At 33.3% G+C, this 21,879-nt stretch overlaps 1 protein-coding gene across 1 annotated transcript in view; it reads right to left on the bottom strand.

Annotated features, from left to right (window-relative positions):
- Window positions 1-20,488: 20,488 nt before the first annotated feature.
- LOC112637342 overlaps window positions 20,489-21,879 on the bottom strand; it is a 46,520-nt gene continuing 45,129 nt past the window's right edge. Inside the window, exon 9 of the mRNA XM_025406789.1 lies at window positions 20,489-20,511. Coding sequence (XP_025262574.1) covers window positions 20,504-20,511 — 8 coding nt within the window. The 3' untranslated portion in view covers window positions 20,489-20,503. The remainder of the gene's footprint in view (window positions 20,512-21,879) is intronic.

The raw sequence follows: 21,879 nt of genomic DNA, 5'->3' as shown, positions 1-21,879 counted from the left end.
CCCGCGAAGGATGTGACACGGCCCTGCGCCAATAAGATTCGGCGAGGAAAAATCGGGGAAAACGATCGCCGACGTGTCTCCCGCGGACCTCACGCTTCTCACTGTTCGGCAGACGAGCGACGGATAAGGACGTGAATCCTGAGACGAGCGATAATAGCCTTTTGTGACGATCTTGGATTAATTCTGATGAGACGAACGATCTTTTCTGTAAGGCCAACAATTTCGCTGCCACTCGGGTGGATTGTGTCGGGCCCTCGATTTTACGTGTCGGGTGATATCGATTATTCGCGTTTATCGCACGTGGCTCATACGCCATTAACGTTTCCGTTCTTTCGTGATTTCGGGAAATACTCGAATAACAGAGGGGCCGAACAATTCGTCCGAGCTATTGTTGCAGGACCGCTGCTTCCCCGGGAAACGCTGCCGCCAGTCACCGTGTCATATTTCGCGTTGTCGTATATTGTAAATTGTCCGCGTTTTCGTGAGATCTATCGTCGTTGTGAGCTTATTTCGTCGTTATTTGCATAATCTGTGCGTTTTGGCTGTCGTAATTTGTCAGAAAATCTTTGTTTCGACCGAAAATCGTCGTATTAAAGTGACGTCGTTGTATTGCGCCGTACGCCCTGCCGCATTCCATCGCGCGGGGCTCGCGAAACATTGATTACTGTCGAGTAGATCTCGGGCGAGCGAAAACAGTATCGCGGGTGCGATTAATTGCCGTACCCTTATTAATCCATCGGCTAATGATTTACTCGTCCTTTCCAGCTTTTTCTTGATAGACACGCATCGACCGCGTGACCATGCTCTGTCTCGCTCGCTCTTGATCGCGGCCGTGCGCGTCGATAGCGCGCTGTTCTTGTCTCGCTCACGGAACTCGCCGCCGTTAATACAAAACGACAAATTCCATCGAATTGCGACTGGTTGTGCGCGTGAATTTATCTCTAGATGGCAACCATAAGATTGAATACGTCTTTATTTTATTCGATTTTCTTTTCTCGACAAAATATATGTTCTGAATTTTTATGATTGCTGCTAGTTTTCTCTCACAAGGAGAGGTCGCGACCTTGGGGACACCGATTTGAATAAAATTTTAAGTGCGTGTAGTACTCGACCAAAGAAGTTTTTGAGGAAAGTGAGAGGACGCAACACTCAGCCGTTTTTTAAAAAAACCAAGTGAAAAATAGGCCGTATCTTGTATACCGGTAAGTTTAGACTGATCGTCAAGTAAGCGGCGTAGCTCGGGCGGTAAAGCCCGAGACTATTATGCTGCTGGTCACAGGTTCGATCCCGACCTGTGGTAGTTTCTTTTTTTTTAATTTTTTTTTACGCGAAACCTACAATATTTTTTTAAATGAAAAAAATTAAATAAATAATTTAATTTTTTTGTTTTTATTTTATTTTTATTTTAGGAAAGGCAATTTAATTTATTTACGATATGTTAATTTATATTAACCCATTCAAAAAGATGTTTTATGCCCAGTGCACAGCTTGGATGAAAAATCATTTCGGTCGTGTTTTGGAGTTGCATCACATTGCGCCCATTGCAGATAAATGCCTCGATTTGACTGTAACGCCACGTAATATCAAAAAGGCGTTCGAAGATACAGGTATTTCCCCATACGATCCTAATAAATTCACGAAGATTTCATAGCATCTGAGTTAAGCGGCGAAAACCTATGCTCAGATAGTGATGATGATACTGCCCATAATAAACGTGTCATTATAATTGACAGCAAAAAAAAATTGACAGCACATCAGCAGGCTCATCTCGTGCATCAATACGCAGTGCATTGAAAGAGGTTGGTCCTTTAAAGTTTGATCCAGCACCCAAAAAATCTAAGCGCGGCAGAAAGCCGATGAAAAGCACCATATTAACTTCGCCCGAGAATGTGCAAATTGTCCACGACAAAGCTGATAAAAAGAGAAAAAGCCTCGAAAAGGAGAACCAAAATATCGACAATGGATCACCATCAAAGTGCACTCGTCGCACAAAAACCGTACCGGCAACAAAAACTCCCTCTGGATCATCAGATGAGGAGGACGTCGACTTCTACATTATTTGTATGCGCAATATGCCTAAAAAACTGAACAGAAATAATGCAATTCATTGCAATGAATGCGATCGGGCTGTTCATCTAAAGTGTGCAAATATGAAAACAGGATATTTCACTTGTTCTCAATGCGAAGCGGCTGAAACTGATTAAACTTTTTTTCTATTATAATTATGAACGTATATTTTCATTTTTTCAAAGTTTAATAAAGAACATTTATCAAAAACTGCTATTTTCTACTATTTACAGTCGTGGCACACAACACCCCACAAATTTTCAAAATCCTAAATTTATACTTTTTTTTCAGAATTCGAAAACAATTTCAAAATTTGCGAAATTCAAAAAACTGCTATTACAGGTTCTTCGGCAATAAGATAAGCTACAAATAGAATGTTTAACATTACAACAATATGCATTTTTCAGAAAGTTATGGTCCAAAAACAAAACCCGGCACACAACACCCCACTTTACCTTATAAAATGTATAAAATATATATAAAAATATATACATGGTTATGTACAAAATATATAAAAAACAAAATATACATTTATTTACAACGGTATCGGGTACGATATATCATCAGTGTTCCGATTAGGGATTCCGTGCGCGCGCATATGCGGTTCTGCGCATGCGCGACTTTTGAAATTACATTGTACTTTCACGGTCGCGCAAGTGCAGAGCCGCACATGCACGCGCACGGAATCCCTAATCGGAACACTGTATATCACTTGTCGTCGTACGGACTCAGAGCAACCTTTTCGCCTCGCGGATCGTGTATACTTGATGCAGTTTAGATCGTATACACGACTGCTGACGCGTCATTTCAATCTCTTCGTTCAAACACCGCGTGTAATCGTCGAACGTTATCGTTCTCGCGACAACGTTGCTCTTGACGCCTTTAATTTTCTTCGTATCCTTTTTCCCATTCACTCGTAACGCGTACATCTTTGCTCTGAGTCTGATGAATTCGATCATTATGGCATCGTTGTTTTCATCCATTAGACCCGGTATCTTTTTATTTACCAGCGGTATACCGTACACATTGTCCACCGCATAATCATTCGTGTCAAATCTAGCGAATCATTAATCGATTGTGAATTATTAACATGTGCTGTAAATGATATTCTTTACGATGCGTGCAATAAATAATTATTTTTATTCCATTTATGATTTTATTTCTTTCCTTCCATACGAATAATAGTCGACACGTGTTTCTCAACACGCTCCGCTAAAGATGTAGAGAAATGCTGAGATATTTGAGACGCGATGCTCTAGTTGGAAAGAGACACAATATATTTAAAGATATATAATGAAGAGGAGTCTGCGGCATTAGAATATTATTTCGTTGTTCTTTGCGTTTCGTTAGTCTTGTGTGTTACGTTAGTGCAATGGTTGAAGAAGACGTAATCATCGGCAATGAAGATATGGATGATGATGATGATTGGATGGATCCAGCTGTGGCAGAAAAAATTGAGATTGAGAGAGAGAGGAGATTGAAATGGAAGAAATTGTATGCGAAGAATCATCCGATAAGGAACCTGATTTCGATTTTCGGACTAGTGATGTTGAAGAATTACTTCAGTATGAGCGGGAACAACTTTCAAAGAAGAATCTGGAAACTTCAATCGTTCAGTTTATAAAACATCAAGAGCTCGGCTTGAAAAAACCTCGCATAAATTCGTTGAAGAGATTTCTCCAATATCGAGATGTTTGTGCGTATAAACTTAAAAAATGTGATGCAAGTTTTTGTATAGATGCGGAAGACAATCACACTACATTAAAATGTTGACCTCAATCACACTACATTAAAATTAATGTTTTGGAAATAGACTATGTGAAAGACTTGAACTAATAAAAGAGAGAAAAGTTAGATGAAGATGATCATGAGAATATGCTACGGCAAGACTTGGAAACGTTGAAGGTATAAATACTCTTGCCAATGTGTAATAAATTTAAAACACTTAAAATTATTTCATTTAATTTCAGAGTTTATGAGAGTATATGAATGGCCGACGAGAGGATAAACAGATACATGAATCCAAACCTGCGTCAAAATATAAATTGAGCGTATTGTGTATAGATGAGAATGGAAAATATTACTGGTAACATACCATTTATATTATATCATAAAATATCCTAAAATAAATGATTAAATCTAATGAAATGTGTATCTTTTCTCTATTCCAGGCGCGGTTTTCGGTTCCTGTCCCTCTCAGCCCAGCACATCGCCCCCCAATTAATTTTATTATATTTTTAAAATTTTATATTTTATTATTATTATTATTTTATTTTATATTTTAAATTTTATTTTATTATATTATTCTTATTATTATATTCTTAATTTTAAGTATACACACACACACACACACACACACACACACACAAATTGTAAAATACACACATTTTAAATAAATTTTATATATTTTCAATTTAAAAAAAAATGTGATTATTTACGCGTCTCTCCTTGCATTCCAATCTCTGCGTCTCTCTTGCGCTAGTTATAAGTATCGCGATGTCTTCGTTACGCTAATTGTAAGTTGCTTTCATACGCGTTATCGTTCTCTCTCGCACGCGTTGTTCACAATATTATCGTTCTCTCTCTTTCATATATCTCGTTGCTCACTTACCTTTGCGTCGTCCTTCTCCTACCTATGCGTCGTCCTTGTCCCACGTTAACGCCATCTTTGTCGCACGTTGATGACATCCTTGTCCTCTTCACACACACTTAGCGCTATCTTTTTCCCATACATAGCGCTGTCCTTCTCACACCACCGTCTTCTTTCTGCGGATCCCCCTTCACTGCGCGGACCCCCTCGTCCATCACTCGCGCCGCGGATCCCCCTTCACCTCGCGAACTCCCTCGTCCATCACTCGCGCCGCGGATGACGTCACCCACCGCGCGCCGCGGTTCCTCCTTCCCCGCGCGTGATGTCACTCCCCCGCACCGCGGTTCCCCTCGCGCGTGCCATACCCCCCCTGAGAGGACTTGGGTTAGAACTCTCCTATAACATCTACTAATTTAGATTCGCTTTGCGAGTTTGCTCTAATAACCGACATGACAAATCATTAAAATATTTTAAATTTGAAGCTGCAAAAGACCAATCAATCTATTTCGCAATTAGTTAGTCATGTCGATTCTTTTTGCAGAAAGTTATTATTATTTAAAAATCACTTAGAAAATAATATTCTTCATTATTTTCCCTCTTGCCAGGTTCTCTTTGAAGAAAGGCATAAATTGTAATTTTAAAAAACATTTGAACATGGCATAAATTGTAATTTTAAAAAACAAATTAATATAATAATTGATCCGTTGGTAAGCCAATTCGATACGCGTTTCAAAGATTTTGAAATATTACGAAAAGAATTTAATACTTTTCGAGCATCCTCTCACTGCACAAATCGAGGAACAAAGCCTAGAATTTCAGACAGAACTTTACGATTTGCAATGTGATATTTCTTTAAAAGCACGGCTAGAAAAGGGAATCGAATTTTTTAGAATTTTAGATGCATCATGTTATCCGCGTCTTAAAAATTTCGGTCTTCGAATTTTCTCCATGTTTGGATTCACATATTTATGTAAATGCTCTTTTTCAAAAATGAAAATTATTAAAACGAAAAACGATCTTCTTTGAGCGACGCATCATATCCTTGCTGATGCGAACTACTATTTCTAAACTTCCCGTAGATATCTTTAGTAGAATCGTGCAAACGACCTAGAAAATCGCATTCAATTTTTTGTTTCCTCTTCCATTTTTACATATTTTATATCTTACGATATAAAATATTCCTGCATCAAGCCATATATCTTATCTTCATTATTTTTTTTATTTTGATTTTTAGTGAAATAGGCCTACTGGGAAAATCATTTAAAAAAAAATGCAGCTATAATAGTACCTCATGGGTGATGTGGAAAACTATTATCTCTTAAAATTAATATATAATAATTATTATATAACGTTTAAAATATATTATTATAACATGCATGTATGTATAATATGTATTTATAACAGATTATACATATATAATATATGTATTATAATAATAAAAATTTTAGTATTTAATTAATTATAAAAAGAAAAATTATTTAATAACGAAAATTTTAATGACGATTTGGCGAAACGGGACGCTTGGCGGACGCTCCTGAGGCATAGCGTTACGCGCGCGATCGACGGCCGTCGAGCCTCGGACGGTAGTGAGGGAATCGTAAACGTCCACTCAGATTTCGGTCTAAAAAGGGCAACTAATTCCGAGCACTCCTCTACTGTATAGTGACTTTATTTACTGTATTCGCTAATAATATACTGATTCACTTAGATAATACTCTGATTCTTTTAGAGAGTGTGAACGAATGCATTATTTTATTAATTTCATGAGAAAGCAAACGTTCAACAAATAAAAGAAGAAAACGTATTTTAAGCGTATTTTAAACAGTTTTTAAATCAGAGAAATTGGTTTTTTATCAGAAAAAAAACATCTGTTAATATTTTTCAAGTGAATATTTTAACCAATCAAACGTTTTGAAGAATCGGTTATGAAACATTTCAAAGAAACATTTGTGAAACGTTTTTAAAATGAATATGTGCTACCTGGGACTCTAGTTAATGTTTATATGACGTCCATATGACGTCCAAATGGCATCTATGAATATTAATCTAGTGGATGTCGAATGGAAGTAAGAAATGCGGAACTGTGGATCTCTAATAGATGTCTATAGAAGATTGCATGGACGTCTAATGAGAGAGAGGTTTCGAATCTCCATGGACATCTACTGGACATCCATTAGAGGTTTTTGTTCCGTATGCGGAACTATCGAATCAAATGCAGATTGTTGCCATCAGATGCCATGCATGCAAACTCTGTCTCACTTCTGCCGTCAATCTGCAATCAAATTGCGTGCACGCAGATCTTGCTTGGTTTCTACCATCAATCTGCGTCAGATTCTGTGAGCAAGCTCTGCTCGATTTTTGACATCAATTTGTCAACTTATTCAGTAATAACAGCTTCAGTAAATTTGTAGCCTTTTTGCTGACATTAGTTAATAGCAGACACTTAGCATGATTTGTTTTCTACAGACTTTGCTATCTGGGTATATCTCGAAAAATATAAGTTTTATAGAAAATTGTTTCAGATAAAAATTAGGATTTAAAGTGTAGGGTTTGAAAAGATTTATTTACTAATCGTATCAATTTGATCTTGAATGGCGTCGTCAAGATCATCTTGAATTTTTTAAATGGAACCTCTATTTTTTTATTGTGTATTCTTATAGCTTTTCTTCAGAGCTTTCCAAAGCACTATAATAAAGTATTTTTTACATTTTTTATTAATATTTTACAGTTAAAAACATGGATACTTTTAAAAACCTATATAAAATAAACTGTATGTTACTTGGAATATAGCAGTCTTTAATATGAGCTATTGCGCATAATGTGGATGATCGATTAAATTTATTATAAATTTTTAGTCAATCTGTAATGTCTTTTGATGCTAAAAATGAGTATAAGCATGAATATGCGTTTTAATTTAAATATAAAATTTTTATATAATTCTGGTACTTTTTCAGTTATCCAACATATATTGAAGTACAAGAAAGAAAGTTTTATGTAGAAATTACATAGATACAGTTTTTGTAATTCATCTTCAGATTAATTAAGGACGTAGCACAATGTTTTTTCCCGAAGTCGCAGTAGGAGATAAGCGACTCGAACGCGGGTCGAACGAATTTCGAGGCTCGAAAATAGGTAAATAACTCTCGTTGAATCACTATTACTCCGTTCGAGCATTCGTTCGGTGATCCCCTTTTCGATAAGGGAATCTCTTTTACACGGGGCCAATGCGCGACCTTTAATGACTAGGAATGAGTGTAGAGTAATTAATTAATAGAGAAATTTAGTTACAAAATTTTCACATTTATTTATATAAAAATAATTAATTAAATTTAGACATAAAAAAAGAAGGATATAAAAAATTTTTTATAATTAAATGCGCTATAATTAAATATCTTGTGTGATGACAGTGTATAAGTGTGAATGTATGTGTTTTCTCGAGGGTGTTACATGAGCATGAAGATCATCAATCGAGCAGATTAAGGGGGGATGCTATTTTTTATCTTTATGCTCGACTGGAGATTACAATAATTTTTCTTCATCTTGAATAACAAATTATAATTAATTGTGGATGTATGTAGAAGATGGAGGGAAAAAAAGGAAGATTTCATTAAAAGTATTGATGTCAGATTTTAAAATATAAAAATTATAAGCAATGAAAAGGGAAAAGAAATAAATTAAAGATCAGATTGACTTACAGTTTTGTAATAAAAGACGTTAGTGCTGGTTGAGCTGCGACTCTCAGTAGACTCCTGGTCTTTAGCATTGAGGATGAGGGAATGCTTGTGGCGCTTGTTCGATGATCGAAAGTGTGTGTCCGCATCACGCAAACTGTGTATGGACTGTTAAAAACCAATGACGAATTGAACTGACTGAAGTGACTGCCTAAAGTGACTGATGCTCCTTGACAGCTTCTCTTTTTATATCCGATTCGATTTACTTTTCCGGTACGCATCTTATTCTTCAATTAGATTTTGGATTCCCAAAATTTGTTCAGGTGTCTAAGGTTTCGAATTTTTGTAAGATTTATCTAGCTATTGTTGATTAGATTTGTCGGTTTAGGTCGGCTAAATTCGTCATCGATTTCTTATTTTCCTCTCTGATAAGTTTTGAAATGTTATTATTTCTATTTACAGAGGAAGATCTATGTTGTTTTATTGTCGATATATTTCTCTATTGTTCTGCCTGTATTTTTTATCTTCAAGTAATTATTTGTTAAAGGGATAGATGTTGTTTCATTGTTAGCATTTCTTGCGTGTTTTTTCGTGATTACTCATAGATATTAGATGACAAATATAGATTATTATGAGGCACGAGAGGCTCTATTTGATCAATAATTTTGCTTATCGCTAATCGAACGATCGTTGCCACAACTTCGTGAAAGGAAGGAATCGTGGAGTTGGCTGGACGTAACAAAGAAATTTAATGAGAAAATTTTTTTATTTAGATTTAACTATATTTTCGCATGTGTATAAAATTATGTGTACTTGCATAACTATATATATTTACATAACTATAATACATAACTTTTATTTTATCTTCTTAGCATATTTGTCTTTTATTCATATAATTTAAAGTCAAGTTCTGCCATGGAATATGTCTGAAATATGTTCGTCAATGATTATATATGATCATATATATATTTATATATATTTTATATATACAGGGTGTCCCTGAGCACTACCACACGCACTTGTGAGGAGGTAGAGCGCAGTAAATAAAATAAAAGTCCTATTCCATGTAACGATTTTTGCAATAATAACAAATGAGAAAAACACTTGACCGCTCGAGATATAACATGGCCGACCGTATCAGACATTATCTTCCAGCGCGTGGCAAAACGTGAAAATGGCGATGACGGTAACTACGGATAGCAGCGTGTTGTCCGTTCCCTCGCCGCGTGCCGGCAGGTAATGTCTAACACGGCGGTAGTCTGTGCTACAGCTCGAGCGGTCGAGCGTTTCTCTCATTCATCCGATTTCAATAATTAATATTTCTATTATTATTGCAAAAATTGTTACATGGAATAGGACTTCTTCATTTAATTTACGCTCTACCTCCTCACAAGTGCGTAAGGTAATGCTCAGGGACACCCTGTATATATATATATATATATATATATATACACCCTGTGTATATATATATATATATATATATACCCTGTGTATATATATATATATATACAGGGTGGGGAAAAAGTATGGAAGCAAACAATTATTTCCGAAACTATTCATTTTTCGACAAAATGTCTTAGACATAATTTTTATGGTATGAAAAGATGTATTATGTGGCATAGACGGCATGACCTTGAAATGACCCTTACGAGCTGCATACAAATAACGTAAAAAATTTCAAATGGAACTCGTCAGTTTTTGTTACAGATTCTTGTAGCTGATGTCGAAACGTTTACAAAATACTGCATATGAGCCCCATTCCCTTAAAAACACTCCCAGTTACGAAACAATTGTGATACAAACAATTTGTATGCACATTGACATTGCTTACTGATTTCGCATCATGACGTTCGCATCATTGCGTCCACTAATAACATGTAATTGTACCTGTTGTCATATGATACACTGTCTATGAGTATTCATAGAATTTTTTTGATTTCTTGATCATCGCTACCTTATTTATTATTATCATTTATTTTATCCTTAAAAAAGTAGTGTCTGGCATACAATTGGCATACAAGTTTCGGATATTGTGTTTTGAAAATTTGCTATTTTTGTCGTTTTCTATCGATATACGCCTTAACTGATTCTACGAACTTCGCGTGTCTTTCGTATCGGCAGAAATGATCGAAGCGGGTTATTCTCCATTTGTTGCAGTAATCGCTACTGTTGTACTGATCTCTCATAATGACGTTCAGTCGCATTACACACATTCATGTAATCACACGTACGCTGTCTATTTTCAATTTCGTCGATATGAATTATCACAATTGTTTCGTAACTGGGAGTGTTTTTAAGAGAATGGGGCTCATATGCAGTGTTTTGTAAACGTTTCGACATCAGCTACAAGAATCTGTAACAAAAACTGACGAGTTCCATTTGAAATTTTTTACGTTATTTGTATGCAGCTCGTAAGGGTCATTTCAAGGTCATGCCGTCTATGCCACATAATACATCTTTTCATACCATAAAAATTATGTCTAAGACATTTTGTCGAAAAATGAATAGTTTCGGAAATAATTGTTTGCTTCCATACTTTTTCCCCACCCTTGTATATATGAATATATGTAATATATATGAATATATATATAAATGCCATTTATATATACATATAAACCAATATAATATAATACCCAATTAAAGATTCATAATAAAAACGAGAAGAATAATTTATTGCGTTCAGACAACCATTCAATTTACAATAATATGCAATATAATATACAGGGTGTCCTAGACCAGCCGTACACCCCTTTTCTTTTAAAAACTAAGCATTTTAGAGAAAAACGTTTTCGACAAAAATTGTATGGTTTTGAGGAGAACATAAGATGGTGTCCATTGGTTTGAACTTGGACGGCATCGTTAAGGTCAGGTTAAGGACACCTTTAATTTCTTAAATGGAACCACCTATTTTTTTATTGCATATTTTTATAGCTTATGTCAAGAATTTTCCAAAACACTATAATAAAGTATTTTTTCATTGAATACTTTTCGATTTATGAGGCTTAAAATAATACCTTAATTTTACATATACGAGGGTAGTTCGAAAAGTTCTCGGCCTAATATAGAAATGTCGCTAAGAATATCAAATGGCTATGATTTTTCTCAAGTTTAATCCCTCAGAGGGCGTACCGCACAGTTTCAGACAGATTCGTTCGCTAGTTTGTTTACTGTGCTCGAGTAAAACATACAAGATTTGATACTTCTCCAAAAATGGATAAAATTGAATATCGCGCAGTCATAAAATATTTTGTTTTAAAAGGATTAACGGCAACAGAAATAAAAAACGAGCTGGATTCCACTTTGGGAGACTCTTCTCCATCATTTTCAACAGTGAAGAAATGGGCTGCTGAATTTAAACGTGGCCGTTCATCCATCTTTGACGATGAACGTTCGGGTCGCCCGAAAACCGCCACGAATGAGGAAATCATTCAAAAAATCCACGATAGCGTGTTAAATGATCGACGAGTAAAAGTGCGTGAGCTTTCTAACATTGCAAACATCTCAATAGATCGTGTTCACAATATCTTACATGAACATTTGCATATGAGAAAGCTCTCAGCGCGATGGGTGCCGCGTTTGTTAACGGTCGATCAGAAACGCATTCGAACGAACATTTCTCAAGAGTGCTTGGACTTGTTTAAACGCAATTCAACCGAATTTCTGCGACGATTTATCACTGTCGATGAAACATGGATTCACCATTACACGCCAGAGACGAAACAACAATCAAAACAATGGGTGGAAGCGGGTGGAAGTGCTCCAAAGAAGGCAAAAACAGTTCCATCAGCCGGAAAAGTCATGGCGACTGTTTTTTGGGATTCGCAAGGTGTGGTGTTCATAGATTATCTAGAAAAAGGCAAAACCATCAATGGGGAATATTATGCAGCATTGCTGGAGCAATTGAACGATGCTATTAAAACCAAACGTCCTCATTTGGCAAAGAAAAAAGTGCTTTTCCATCACGACAATGCACCCGCTCACACGTCTTCAATTGCAGTTGCAAAGCTCCATGAATTGCGTTTCGAATTGTTACCACACGCACCGTACTCGCCAGATTTAGCTCCCAGTGACTTCTTTTTGTTTCCGAATATGAAAAAATGGCTTGCTGGAAAAAAATTCACGTCAAATGCGGAGGTCATCGCTGAGACGGATGCTTATTTTGGAGGCTTAAGCAAATCGTATTATACTGAGGGTATAAAAAAATTAGAACATCGTTGGTCTAAATGTATTGAGTTGAAAGGGGACTATGTTGAAAAATAAAAAAGATTTTTGCTGGAAATCATGTGTTTTCTTTGCCAGGCCGAGAACTTTTCGAACTACCCTCGTACTATAAAATATCTAGTAGTAAAATATTTATTTTTTGCGCGCGCGCGATTATCTTACTTTAGTACTTTTATGTACAAAATAATGAGAGGAATCAAATGGTGTAAAAAAAACACATAATTGTTCCGAAGAAAAAATATGTAATTTGCAATTAACAATTACATATTTTTTCTTAAAAACAACTGTGTGTGTTTTCTTTACACCAATTGATTCCTCTCATTATTTTGTACATAAAAGTACTATTAAGGTAAGATAATAAAAAAATGAATATTTTACTAGATATTTTATGGTTTAAGTAAAATTGAAAAATTATTTCAAGCCTCATAACTCGAAAAGTACTCAATGAAAAAATACTTTATTATAGTGTTTTGGAAAGCTCTCGACATAAGCTATAAGAATATGCAATAAAAAAATAGGTAGTTCCATTTAAGAAATTAAAGGTGTCCTTGACCTGACCTTAACGATGCCATCCAAGGTCAAACCAATGACACCATCTCATGTTCCCCTCAAAATCATACAATTTTTGTCGAAAACGTTTTTCTCTAAAATGCTTAGTTTTTGAAAGAAAAGGGATGTACGGATGGTCTAGCACTCCCTGTATATACACGGTGGGCCATTTTAATCGATGCACTCGAATATCTCGAAAACAGCACTCTTCAGAAAGAAATGTTTCAAACAAAAATTGTAGGGTGTGAAGGGGGACATAAGATGGTAACATTGGTTTGACCTTGGAAAGTCATTTGAAGGTCACATAAAAGTCACCTTCAATTTCTTAAATTGAACCCACTATTTTTCATTACATATTCTTGTAGCTTATCTCGAGAGCTTTCCAAAACACTACAGACAAATGTTTTTTCATTAAGTACTTTTTGAGTTATAAGACTTCAAAGTTTGCAGTACTTCGATATAAAATGCAAAATATCTCGTAAAATATTTAGTTTTCGGTAGTCTTACCCTAATACTTTTATGCACAGGATAATGAGACAAAACTATTGGTGCAAAGAAAACGTATGATTGTTTATAATAAAAAATGTGTAATTTGCAATGCACTTTTTGTTATAAACAATCATGCGTTTTCTTTGCACCAATAGTTTTGTCTCATTATCCTGTGCATAAAAGTATTAGGGTAAGACTACCGAAAACTAAATATTTTACGAGATATTTTGCATTTTATATCGAAGTACTGCAAACTTTGAAGCCTTATAACTCAAAAAGTACTTAATGAAAAAACATTTGTCTGTAGTGTTTTGGAAAGCTCTCGAGATAAGCCACAAGAATATGTAATGAGAAATAGTGGGTTCAATTTAAGAAATTGAAGGTGACTTTTATGTGACCTTCAAATGACTTTCCAAGGTCAAACCAATGCTACCATCTTATGTCCCCCTTCACACCCTACAATTTTTGTTTGAAACATTTCTTTCTGAAGAGTGCTGTTTTCGAGATATTCGAGTGCATCGATTAAAATGGCCCACCGTGTATATATATATATATATATATATATATATATATATATATATATATATACAGGGTGGCCCATTTTAATTTCCCCGGCCAAATATTTCGGAAAATAATGAAAAATCAAAAAAATGTTTCAGACAAAAGTTGTATGGTTTCTAGGGGGACATAAGATGGTACCATTGGTTTGATCTTGAAGAGTTATTTGAAGGAACATGGGACACATGAAGGTCACCTTCAATTTCTTAAATGGAACCTACATTTTCTCATTACATATTCTTGTAGCTTATCTCGAGAGCTTTCCAAAACACTATAATAAAATATTTTTTTATTGAGTACTTTTCGAGTTATGAGGCTTGAAATCATTTCTTAATTTAACATAAACCGTAATATATCTAGTAAAATATTCATTTTTCGATTATCTTGCTTTAATACTTTTATGTACAAAATAATGAGAGGAATCAATTGGTGTAAAGAAAACACATAGTTATTTTTAAGAAAAAATATGTAATTTGCAATTAACAATTACATATTTTTTCTTTGAAACAACTATGTGTTTTTTTTACACCAATTGATTTCTCTCATTATTTTGTACATAAAAGTATTAAAGCAAGATAATCGAAAAATGAATATTTTACTAGATATATTACGGTTTATGTTAAATTAAGAAATGATTTCAAGCCTCATAACTCGAAAAGTACTCAATAAAAAAATATTTTATTATAGTGTTTTGGAAAGCTCTCGAGATAAGCTATAAGAATATGTAATGAGAAAATGTAGGTTCCATTTAAGAAATTGAAGGTGACCTTCATGTGACCTTCAAATAACTCTTCAAGGTCAAACCAATGGTACCATCTTATGTCCCCCTAGAAACCATACAACTTTTGTCTGAAACATTTTTTTGATTTTTCATTATTTTCCGCAATATTTGGCTGGGGAAATTAAAATGGGCCACCCTGTATATATATACAGGGTGTCAATTAAGTCCCGGGACGGCTGAATATTTTCTCATGTAAGGTATTTTTGAAAAAGGTCAAGGTCATTTCTGAAGTAATTTTCAACGAGGAATTCAACGGTGACCTTCAATTTGACCTTGAGCTTGACCTTCAAGGTTATTTGATGGTCAAAGTGTTTTTTTTAAATAGGAATCCCTATTTTTGATTGTATATTCTTATAGCTGACCTCGAGAGCTTTCCAAAACACTATAATAAAATATTTTTCCCTCAAGCATTTATCGAGTTATGATGCTTCAAATCATTTCTTAATTTTACATAAACCGTAAAATATCTTGTAAAATATTCACTTTTCGATTATTTTACCTTAATACTTTTATGTACAAAATAATGAGAGGAATCAATTGGTGTAAAGAAAAGACATAGTTATATTTAAGAAAAAATATGTAATTGTTAATTGCAAATTATATATTTTTTTTCGAAACAACTATATGTTTTCTTTACGCCAATTGATTCCTCTCATTATTTTGTACATAAAAGTATTAAGGTAAAATAATCGAAAAGTGAATATTTTACAAGATATTTTACGGTTTATGTAAAATTAAGAAATGATTTGAAGCATCATAACTCGATAAATGCTTGAGGGAAAAATATTTTATTATAGTGTTTTGGAAAGCTCTCGAGGTCAGCTATAAGAATATACAATCAAAAATAGGGGTTCCTATTTAAAAAAAACACTTTGACCTTCAAATAACCTTGAAGGTCAAGCTCAAGGTCAAATTGAAGGTCACCGTTGAATTCCTCGTTGAAAATTACTTCAGAAATGACCTTGACCTTTTTCAAAAATACCTTACATGAGAAAATATTCAGCCGTCCCGGGACTTAATTGACACCCTGTATATATACCCATACGAAAAATAATTGGTATGAGATATCCAATAGATATCCTTCATAGGCACTATGGATATGCGATCCATGAATATACGAAAAACAGTCATTAGAGATGCTATAGATATCCAAATGTCTGCAATTCGAAGTTTCATAGATATCCACAGAATATGTAAATCAATATCCTGTAGATATTCGTACAACATTCAATAGATATTTATATAGATACATTTATTATTAATATAGATATATTTATTATTATGTATTGATATTTATTTTTTGCATGGATATTTATTCTATCTTCTATGATACATATATGGCGGAATTCGCCATCAATTCGCCGTTTGCTTAATTTTTGAGATCTGTGGCGCTCTTCTCACAAAAAAAGAGATATGGCTATAACAATCTCCGATGCGCTCCAGGGATGTAAAACAGGGATGCAAGATTGTCTCCGCAAGCAACATGCCACGCGTAGTGGAGAGGGTAACAGAGATGTAGCGTAAGCGTACGTGTGAGCTCGGCGCTTCGGCGAGCTTCGGATAGAAAAAGAGGACAGAATACAGTTTTCTATCTCCTTCTTATCAAGCAGGCAAGCGACGGGCGACGCGGGACGCTGCTGAGCGAGCCTCGCCTTCGATATCTCAATATGTTTCTTTCTCACAGTTTTTCTTTATGTTTTATATTTTTATTACAAATATATATAAATATGTACATACATAAACGTATAATATATTTATAATATATATATTACATATACAAGGCGGATCAATAACTCTGTCCACCTGGAATATCTCCGTTATTTTTAGAAATACAAAAATTTTGTACGTATAAAAGTTGTACGGTATCAAGTGGGCCGTAATGTGATACTAATAATTTTTTTATAGGTGAAGACGCTTCAGAGATTTCAAGGTCATCTCCATTTTTAAAAATAATATCCTCCATTTTTTACCATTACCTATTCTTATAGCTTATCTTGAGAGTTTTCCAAAACACTATAATAAAGTATTTCTTCATTGAATACTTTTCGAGTTATGAGAGTTGAAATCATTTATTAATTTTACATAAACCATAAGATATCTAGTAAAATATTCATTTTTCGATTATCTTATCTTCATGCTTTTATGTACAAAATAATGAGAGGAATCAATTGGTGTAATGAAAACGTACAGTTGTTTTTAAGAAAAATTTGAAATTGTTAATTGCAAATTACATATTTTTTTTAAAAAACAACTAAATGTTTTCTTTACATCAATTGATTCCTCTCATTATTTTGTACATAAAAACATTAAGATAAGATAATCGAAAAATGAATATTTTACTAGATATTTTATGGTTTATGTAAAATTAAGAAATGGTTTCAACCCTCATAATTCAAAAAGTACTCAATGAAGAAATACTTTATTATAGTGTTTTGGAAAACTCTCGAGATAAGCTATAAGAATAGGTAATAAAAAATGGGAGATATTATTTTAAAAAATGGAGATGACCTTGAAATCTCTGAAGTGTCTCCAACTATAAAAAAATTATTTGTATCACATTACGGCCCTCTTGATACCGTACAACTTTTATACGTACAAAATTTTTGTATTTCTAAAAATAACGGAGATATTCCAGGTGGACAGAGTTATTGGTCCGCCCTGTATATGTAATTATATATTATAAATATATTATACGTTTATGTATGTACATATTTATATATATTTATAATAAAAATATAAAACATAAAGAAAAACTGTGAGAAAGAAACATATTGAGATATCGAAGGCGAGACTCGCTCAGCAGCGTCCCGCGTCGCCCGTCGCTTTCGTTGCCTGCTTGGTAAGAAGGAGACAGAAAACTGTATTCTGTCCTCTTCTTCTATCCGAAGGTCGCCGAAGCGCCGAGCTCACACGTACGCTTACGCTTACATCTCTGTTACCCTCTCCACTACGCGTGACATGTTGCTTGCGGAGACAATCTTGCATCCCTGATGCGCTCTTCGACCGATAAGCCACGCGGGACCAGTGCGGCCTTATAATACTGTCTTACAAGGGGAGGACGCGACCTTGGGAACACCGATTTGAATAAAATTTTAAGTGCGTGTAGTATTCGACCAAAGAAGTTTTTCAGGAAAGTGAGAGGACGCAACGCTCAGCCGTTTTTGAAAAAAACCAAGTGAAAAATATGCCGTATACCAGTGAGTTTAGACTGATCGTTAAGTAAGCGGCATAGCTCGGGTGGTAAAGCCCGAGACTACTACGCTGCTGGTCACAGGTTCGATCCCGACCTGTGGTAGTTTCTTTTTTCATTTTTTTTTCATTTCTTTTACGCGAAACTTACAATATTTTTTTAAATGAAGTAAATTTAATAAATAATTTAATTTTTTTGTTTTTATTTTCCATTAGAAAAGGCAATTTAATTTATTTACGATATGTCGTTAATTTATATTCAATTTCATAAAACCTTACAATTCTATATATTCTATTCGATACTAACCAAAAAAATATATAAAATAATTACGCCACTTATTAATTAATTATAATTAAATATAAAATTACGAAAAACTTTGGTGTTAAAATTTTTATTCACTATCATCATCATGTACATCTTGTGCAGCTCGGTTACAATTTTTCGGATGATATTTATCATAGAAATATGTGAAACAAAGATTTTTTTCACACCATGCACATTTTGCAAAAGATACATTTCGGCACGCACAATGTTTTTTCAAAAGTGTAATAGGAAAAGAAACATCGTTAGCGAAGTTGACGATGAGATTAAAAATTATGTACCGAATATTTTTCATATTAAATTACAATTAATTAATAAGTGGCGTAATTATTTTATATATTTTTTTGATTAGTAGTAGAATATATAGAAGTAGTAAAATATATCGAGTGGAATATATAGAATTGTAAGGTTTTATGAAATTAAATATAAATTAACGACGTATCGTAAATAAATTGCCTTTTCTAATGGAAAATAAAAACAAAAAAATTAAATTATTTATTAAATTTACTTCATTTAAAAAAATATTGTAAGTTTCGCGTAAAAGAAATGAAAAAAAAATGAAAAAAGAAACTACCACAGGTCGGGATCGAACCTGTGACCAGCAGCGTAGTAGTCTCGGGCTTTACCATCCGAGCTACGTCGCTTACTTGATGATCAGTCTAAACTCACCGGTATACAAGATACGGCATATTTTTCACTTGGTTTTTTTCAAAAACGGCTGAGCGTTGCGTCCTCTCACTTTCCTCAAAAACTTCTTTGGTTGAGTACTACACGCACTTAAAATTTTATTCAAATCAGTGTTCCCAAGGTCGTGTCCTCTCCTTGTTAGATGGATCTCACTTTCAAATTAGGCGTTTTCCTTTTCGCCACCTAGCAGCAAGGCATGAAACTCGTGGAAATATATGAATATCCATTGGATATCTTTGGTAGCTATTTGATGAATATACACTCAAAAAAACGGACTACTAAATTTTAGCAAAATATTTTAACATCTTTTAATGGCAACAAATCAGCAAAAAAATAACCATATTAATATGAAATAAAACTCAAATTAAACAGTCGTCTTAAAAATAAAAAAAAACCAAATTTAAGTTACAAAAAATGTTTTACAAAATGACAAATGCTGAATGAAGATAGACTTTGAGAAATAGAAAACAAATTTTTTTTTAAACCGCTGTATTGCTCAGGAAAATCAGCTTCCTGGTACAAAAATGTTTTTAAGCTTATTTATTTCTTAACAAATCCATATTTTAATAAATTTTCTATCTTTTTTGATAAAGTTACACCGTTTTGAAGAAAATGTTACAAAATGAAACTATCGTTGTAAAATCTGCAATTCAGAAACAAATTCATAGAAAACTTTTTCAAAAAAGAAATAAAAGTGTAACTCGATCCAAGATGCTTCATACAGATAGACAGTCAGATTCAAATCTTTCCTCAAAATATAACTATATCAAAAAAGATCATAGAAAATTGATTAAAATATGAATTTATTAGGAAATAAATGAATTAAAAACCCATACATTTTTGTACCACAGAAAACAAAAATTTTTGTACCAATTAAAGAAAAATTTGTTTCTCATTTCTCAAAGTCAATCTTCAACGCCCGTTATTTTAAAATATTTTTTGTAAAATATTTTTTGTAACTGAAATTTGTGTTTTTGCTTTTTAAAAGAAATGTTCAGGTTTTAATTTGTATTTTCATCTTAATACGATGATTTTTTCGCTAATTTATTGTTATGTTATTGAAAGATGTTAAAAAATTATGCTAAAATTTAGTGGCCCGTATTTTTTGTGTGTGAATGTAGATATATGGATAATATGTGTACATCCGGGGGTATTTCTGATAGCTACTTAATGCATATACATAGATATGTGGATGTTATATATACATCTACTTGTTATCTATAGAGAATATGGACCTTATATGGACATTTAGACATTTATTAGATATCTATTAGATAAATTTTTCCGTGTGAGTATGTTGTACTCAATATTTATAACACTCAATATTTATAACACTTACTCTTTTTTGGATACGTGTTGAAATATTCTTTAAGTTATCTTCAGTTGCCTATAACAAATTTAAAAGATTGTATTTTATTACAATTTATAATTAAAAATTCTTAAATTATCTTAATATTGCTAATAGAATAATCAAAGGATCATTGGAATATAATTGACTAAAAACTAGCCAAAATTCTTGTTTATTTATTTAAAAAATTTATTACGATGTTTCGACCATATGGTTGTGGTTCTTTTCAAGTATACACTGGAATAATGAAACTGATATAGCCATATGGTTGTGGTTCTTTTCAAGTATACACTGGAATAATGAAACTGATATAGCAAACCTACTTCATCTGAGAGGTATATAAACTACCATTCAAACCATCCGTCCCAGACAGCACAGGACATCCTATAGACATTCATTTTATGTTCATTTTACGTCCGCACGTCCATGGATATAAAATAAACGTCCATTGTACATCTGATTTAAGACATCCGTTAACGGTCAATATTTGAACGTCCACAAGATGTCCGATCTTGGAGATCAAAGTTTCGCGCGAACACGCAAGGATATATTAGTTCGTTCATTTACCGCTATGTGACGTGCGATGTGCCATCTTTCTCGTATTTAAGTTTTAGTTATGAGAATTATATAAAGTTTGCAAAAGATAACAAATAAGATTAAAAATATACTGTTCAATTTAATTTCTGATCTAAATGCACCAGTTTCAGATATTAAATTGATTTTATAAGTCGGACAAGTAAATGTCCGACGAATAAACGAAAATAATCTGTTAATTTATTTACTTAAGATGTAAAGTGCAATATGCAAGTATAAATTATAAATAAAATTTTTATGTAAAATTTTATATGAAAAAGATAAATTATATTATTATTTAGGGATTAAAATATATATGTTTCGTTTAAAAATTATGATATGTTTAGATCATAAAAGTTCTTTTTCCATAAATATAAAACATATTTTTTTAATTATCTGTTTTATAATCGTTTTGTGCAATAAAAGTAACATTTAAATAATATGTGATATTGCATTAATGTATATGTAATATAAATTTTCTTTAATAAATGTATTGTTTAAAAAAATATATATTTCATCTTTTTAATATATAAATTCAAATTTTGTATCTAATCCCATTTTCATCTCCTTATCACGTCCGTATAAAGCCCGTTTCGTATATCTGTTATTACTAATTTATGTCCATTAGACGTCCATCGGATATCTTTTGGACACGTCAGGGATTAAATTATGTCCACCAATTTCATATTTGGATATGCTATGGATATACCATACTGTATATTTGAGGAACATAAAACGAACATTTTATGGATATTCTCAATATCCTTGAAGGATATTTGTAGAACATTTTATGAATATCTATGTGCTGTCTGGGCGTTGAAATACAAAATGAAT

The sequence above is a fragment of the Camponotus floridanus genome, unplaced genomic scaffold (assembly GCF_003227725.1).
Source record: "Camponotus floridanus strain SB8 unplaced genomic scaffold, Cflo_v7.5 scaffold154, whole genome shotgun sequence".
Lineage (NCBI taxonomy): Eukaryota > Metazoa > Arthropoda > Insecta > Hymenoptera > Formicidae > Camponotus > Camponotus floridanus.
Note: the sequence above shows the minus strand (reverse complement) of the source record. Positions and strands in the feature narration are given on the sequence as shown.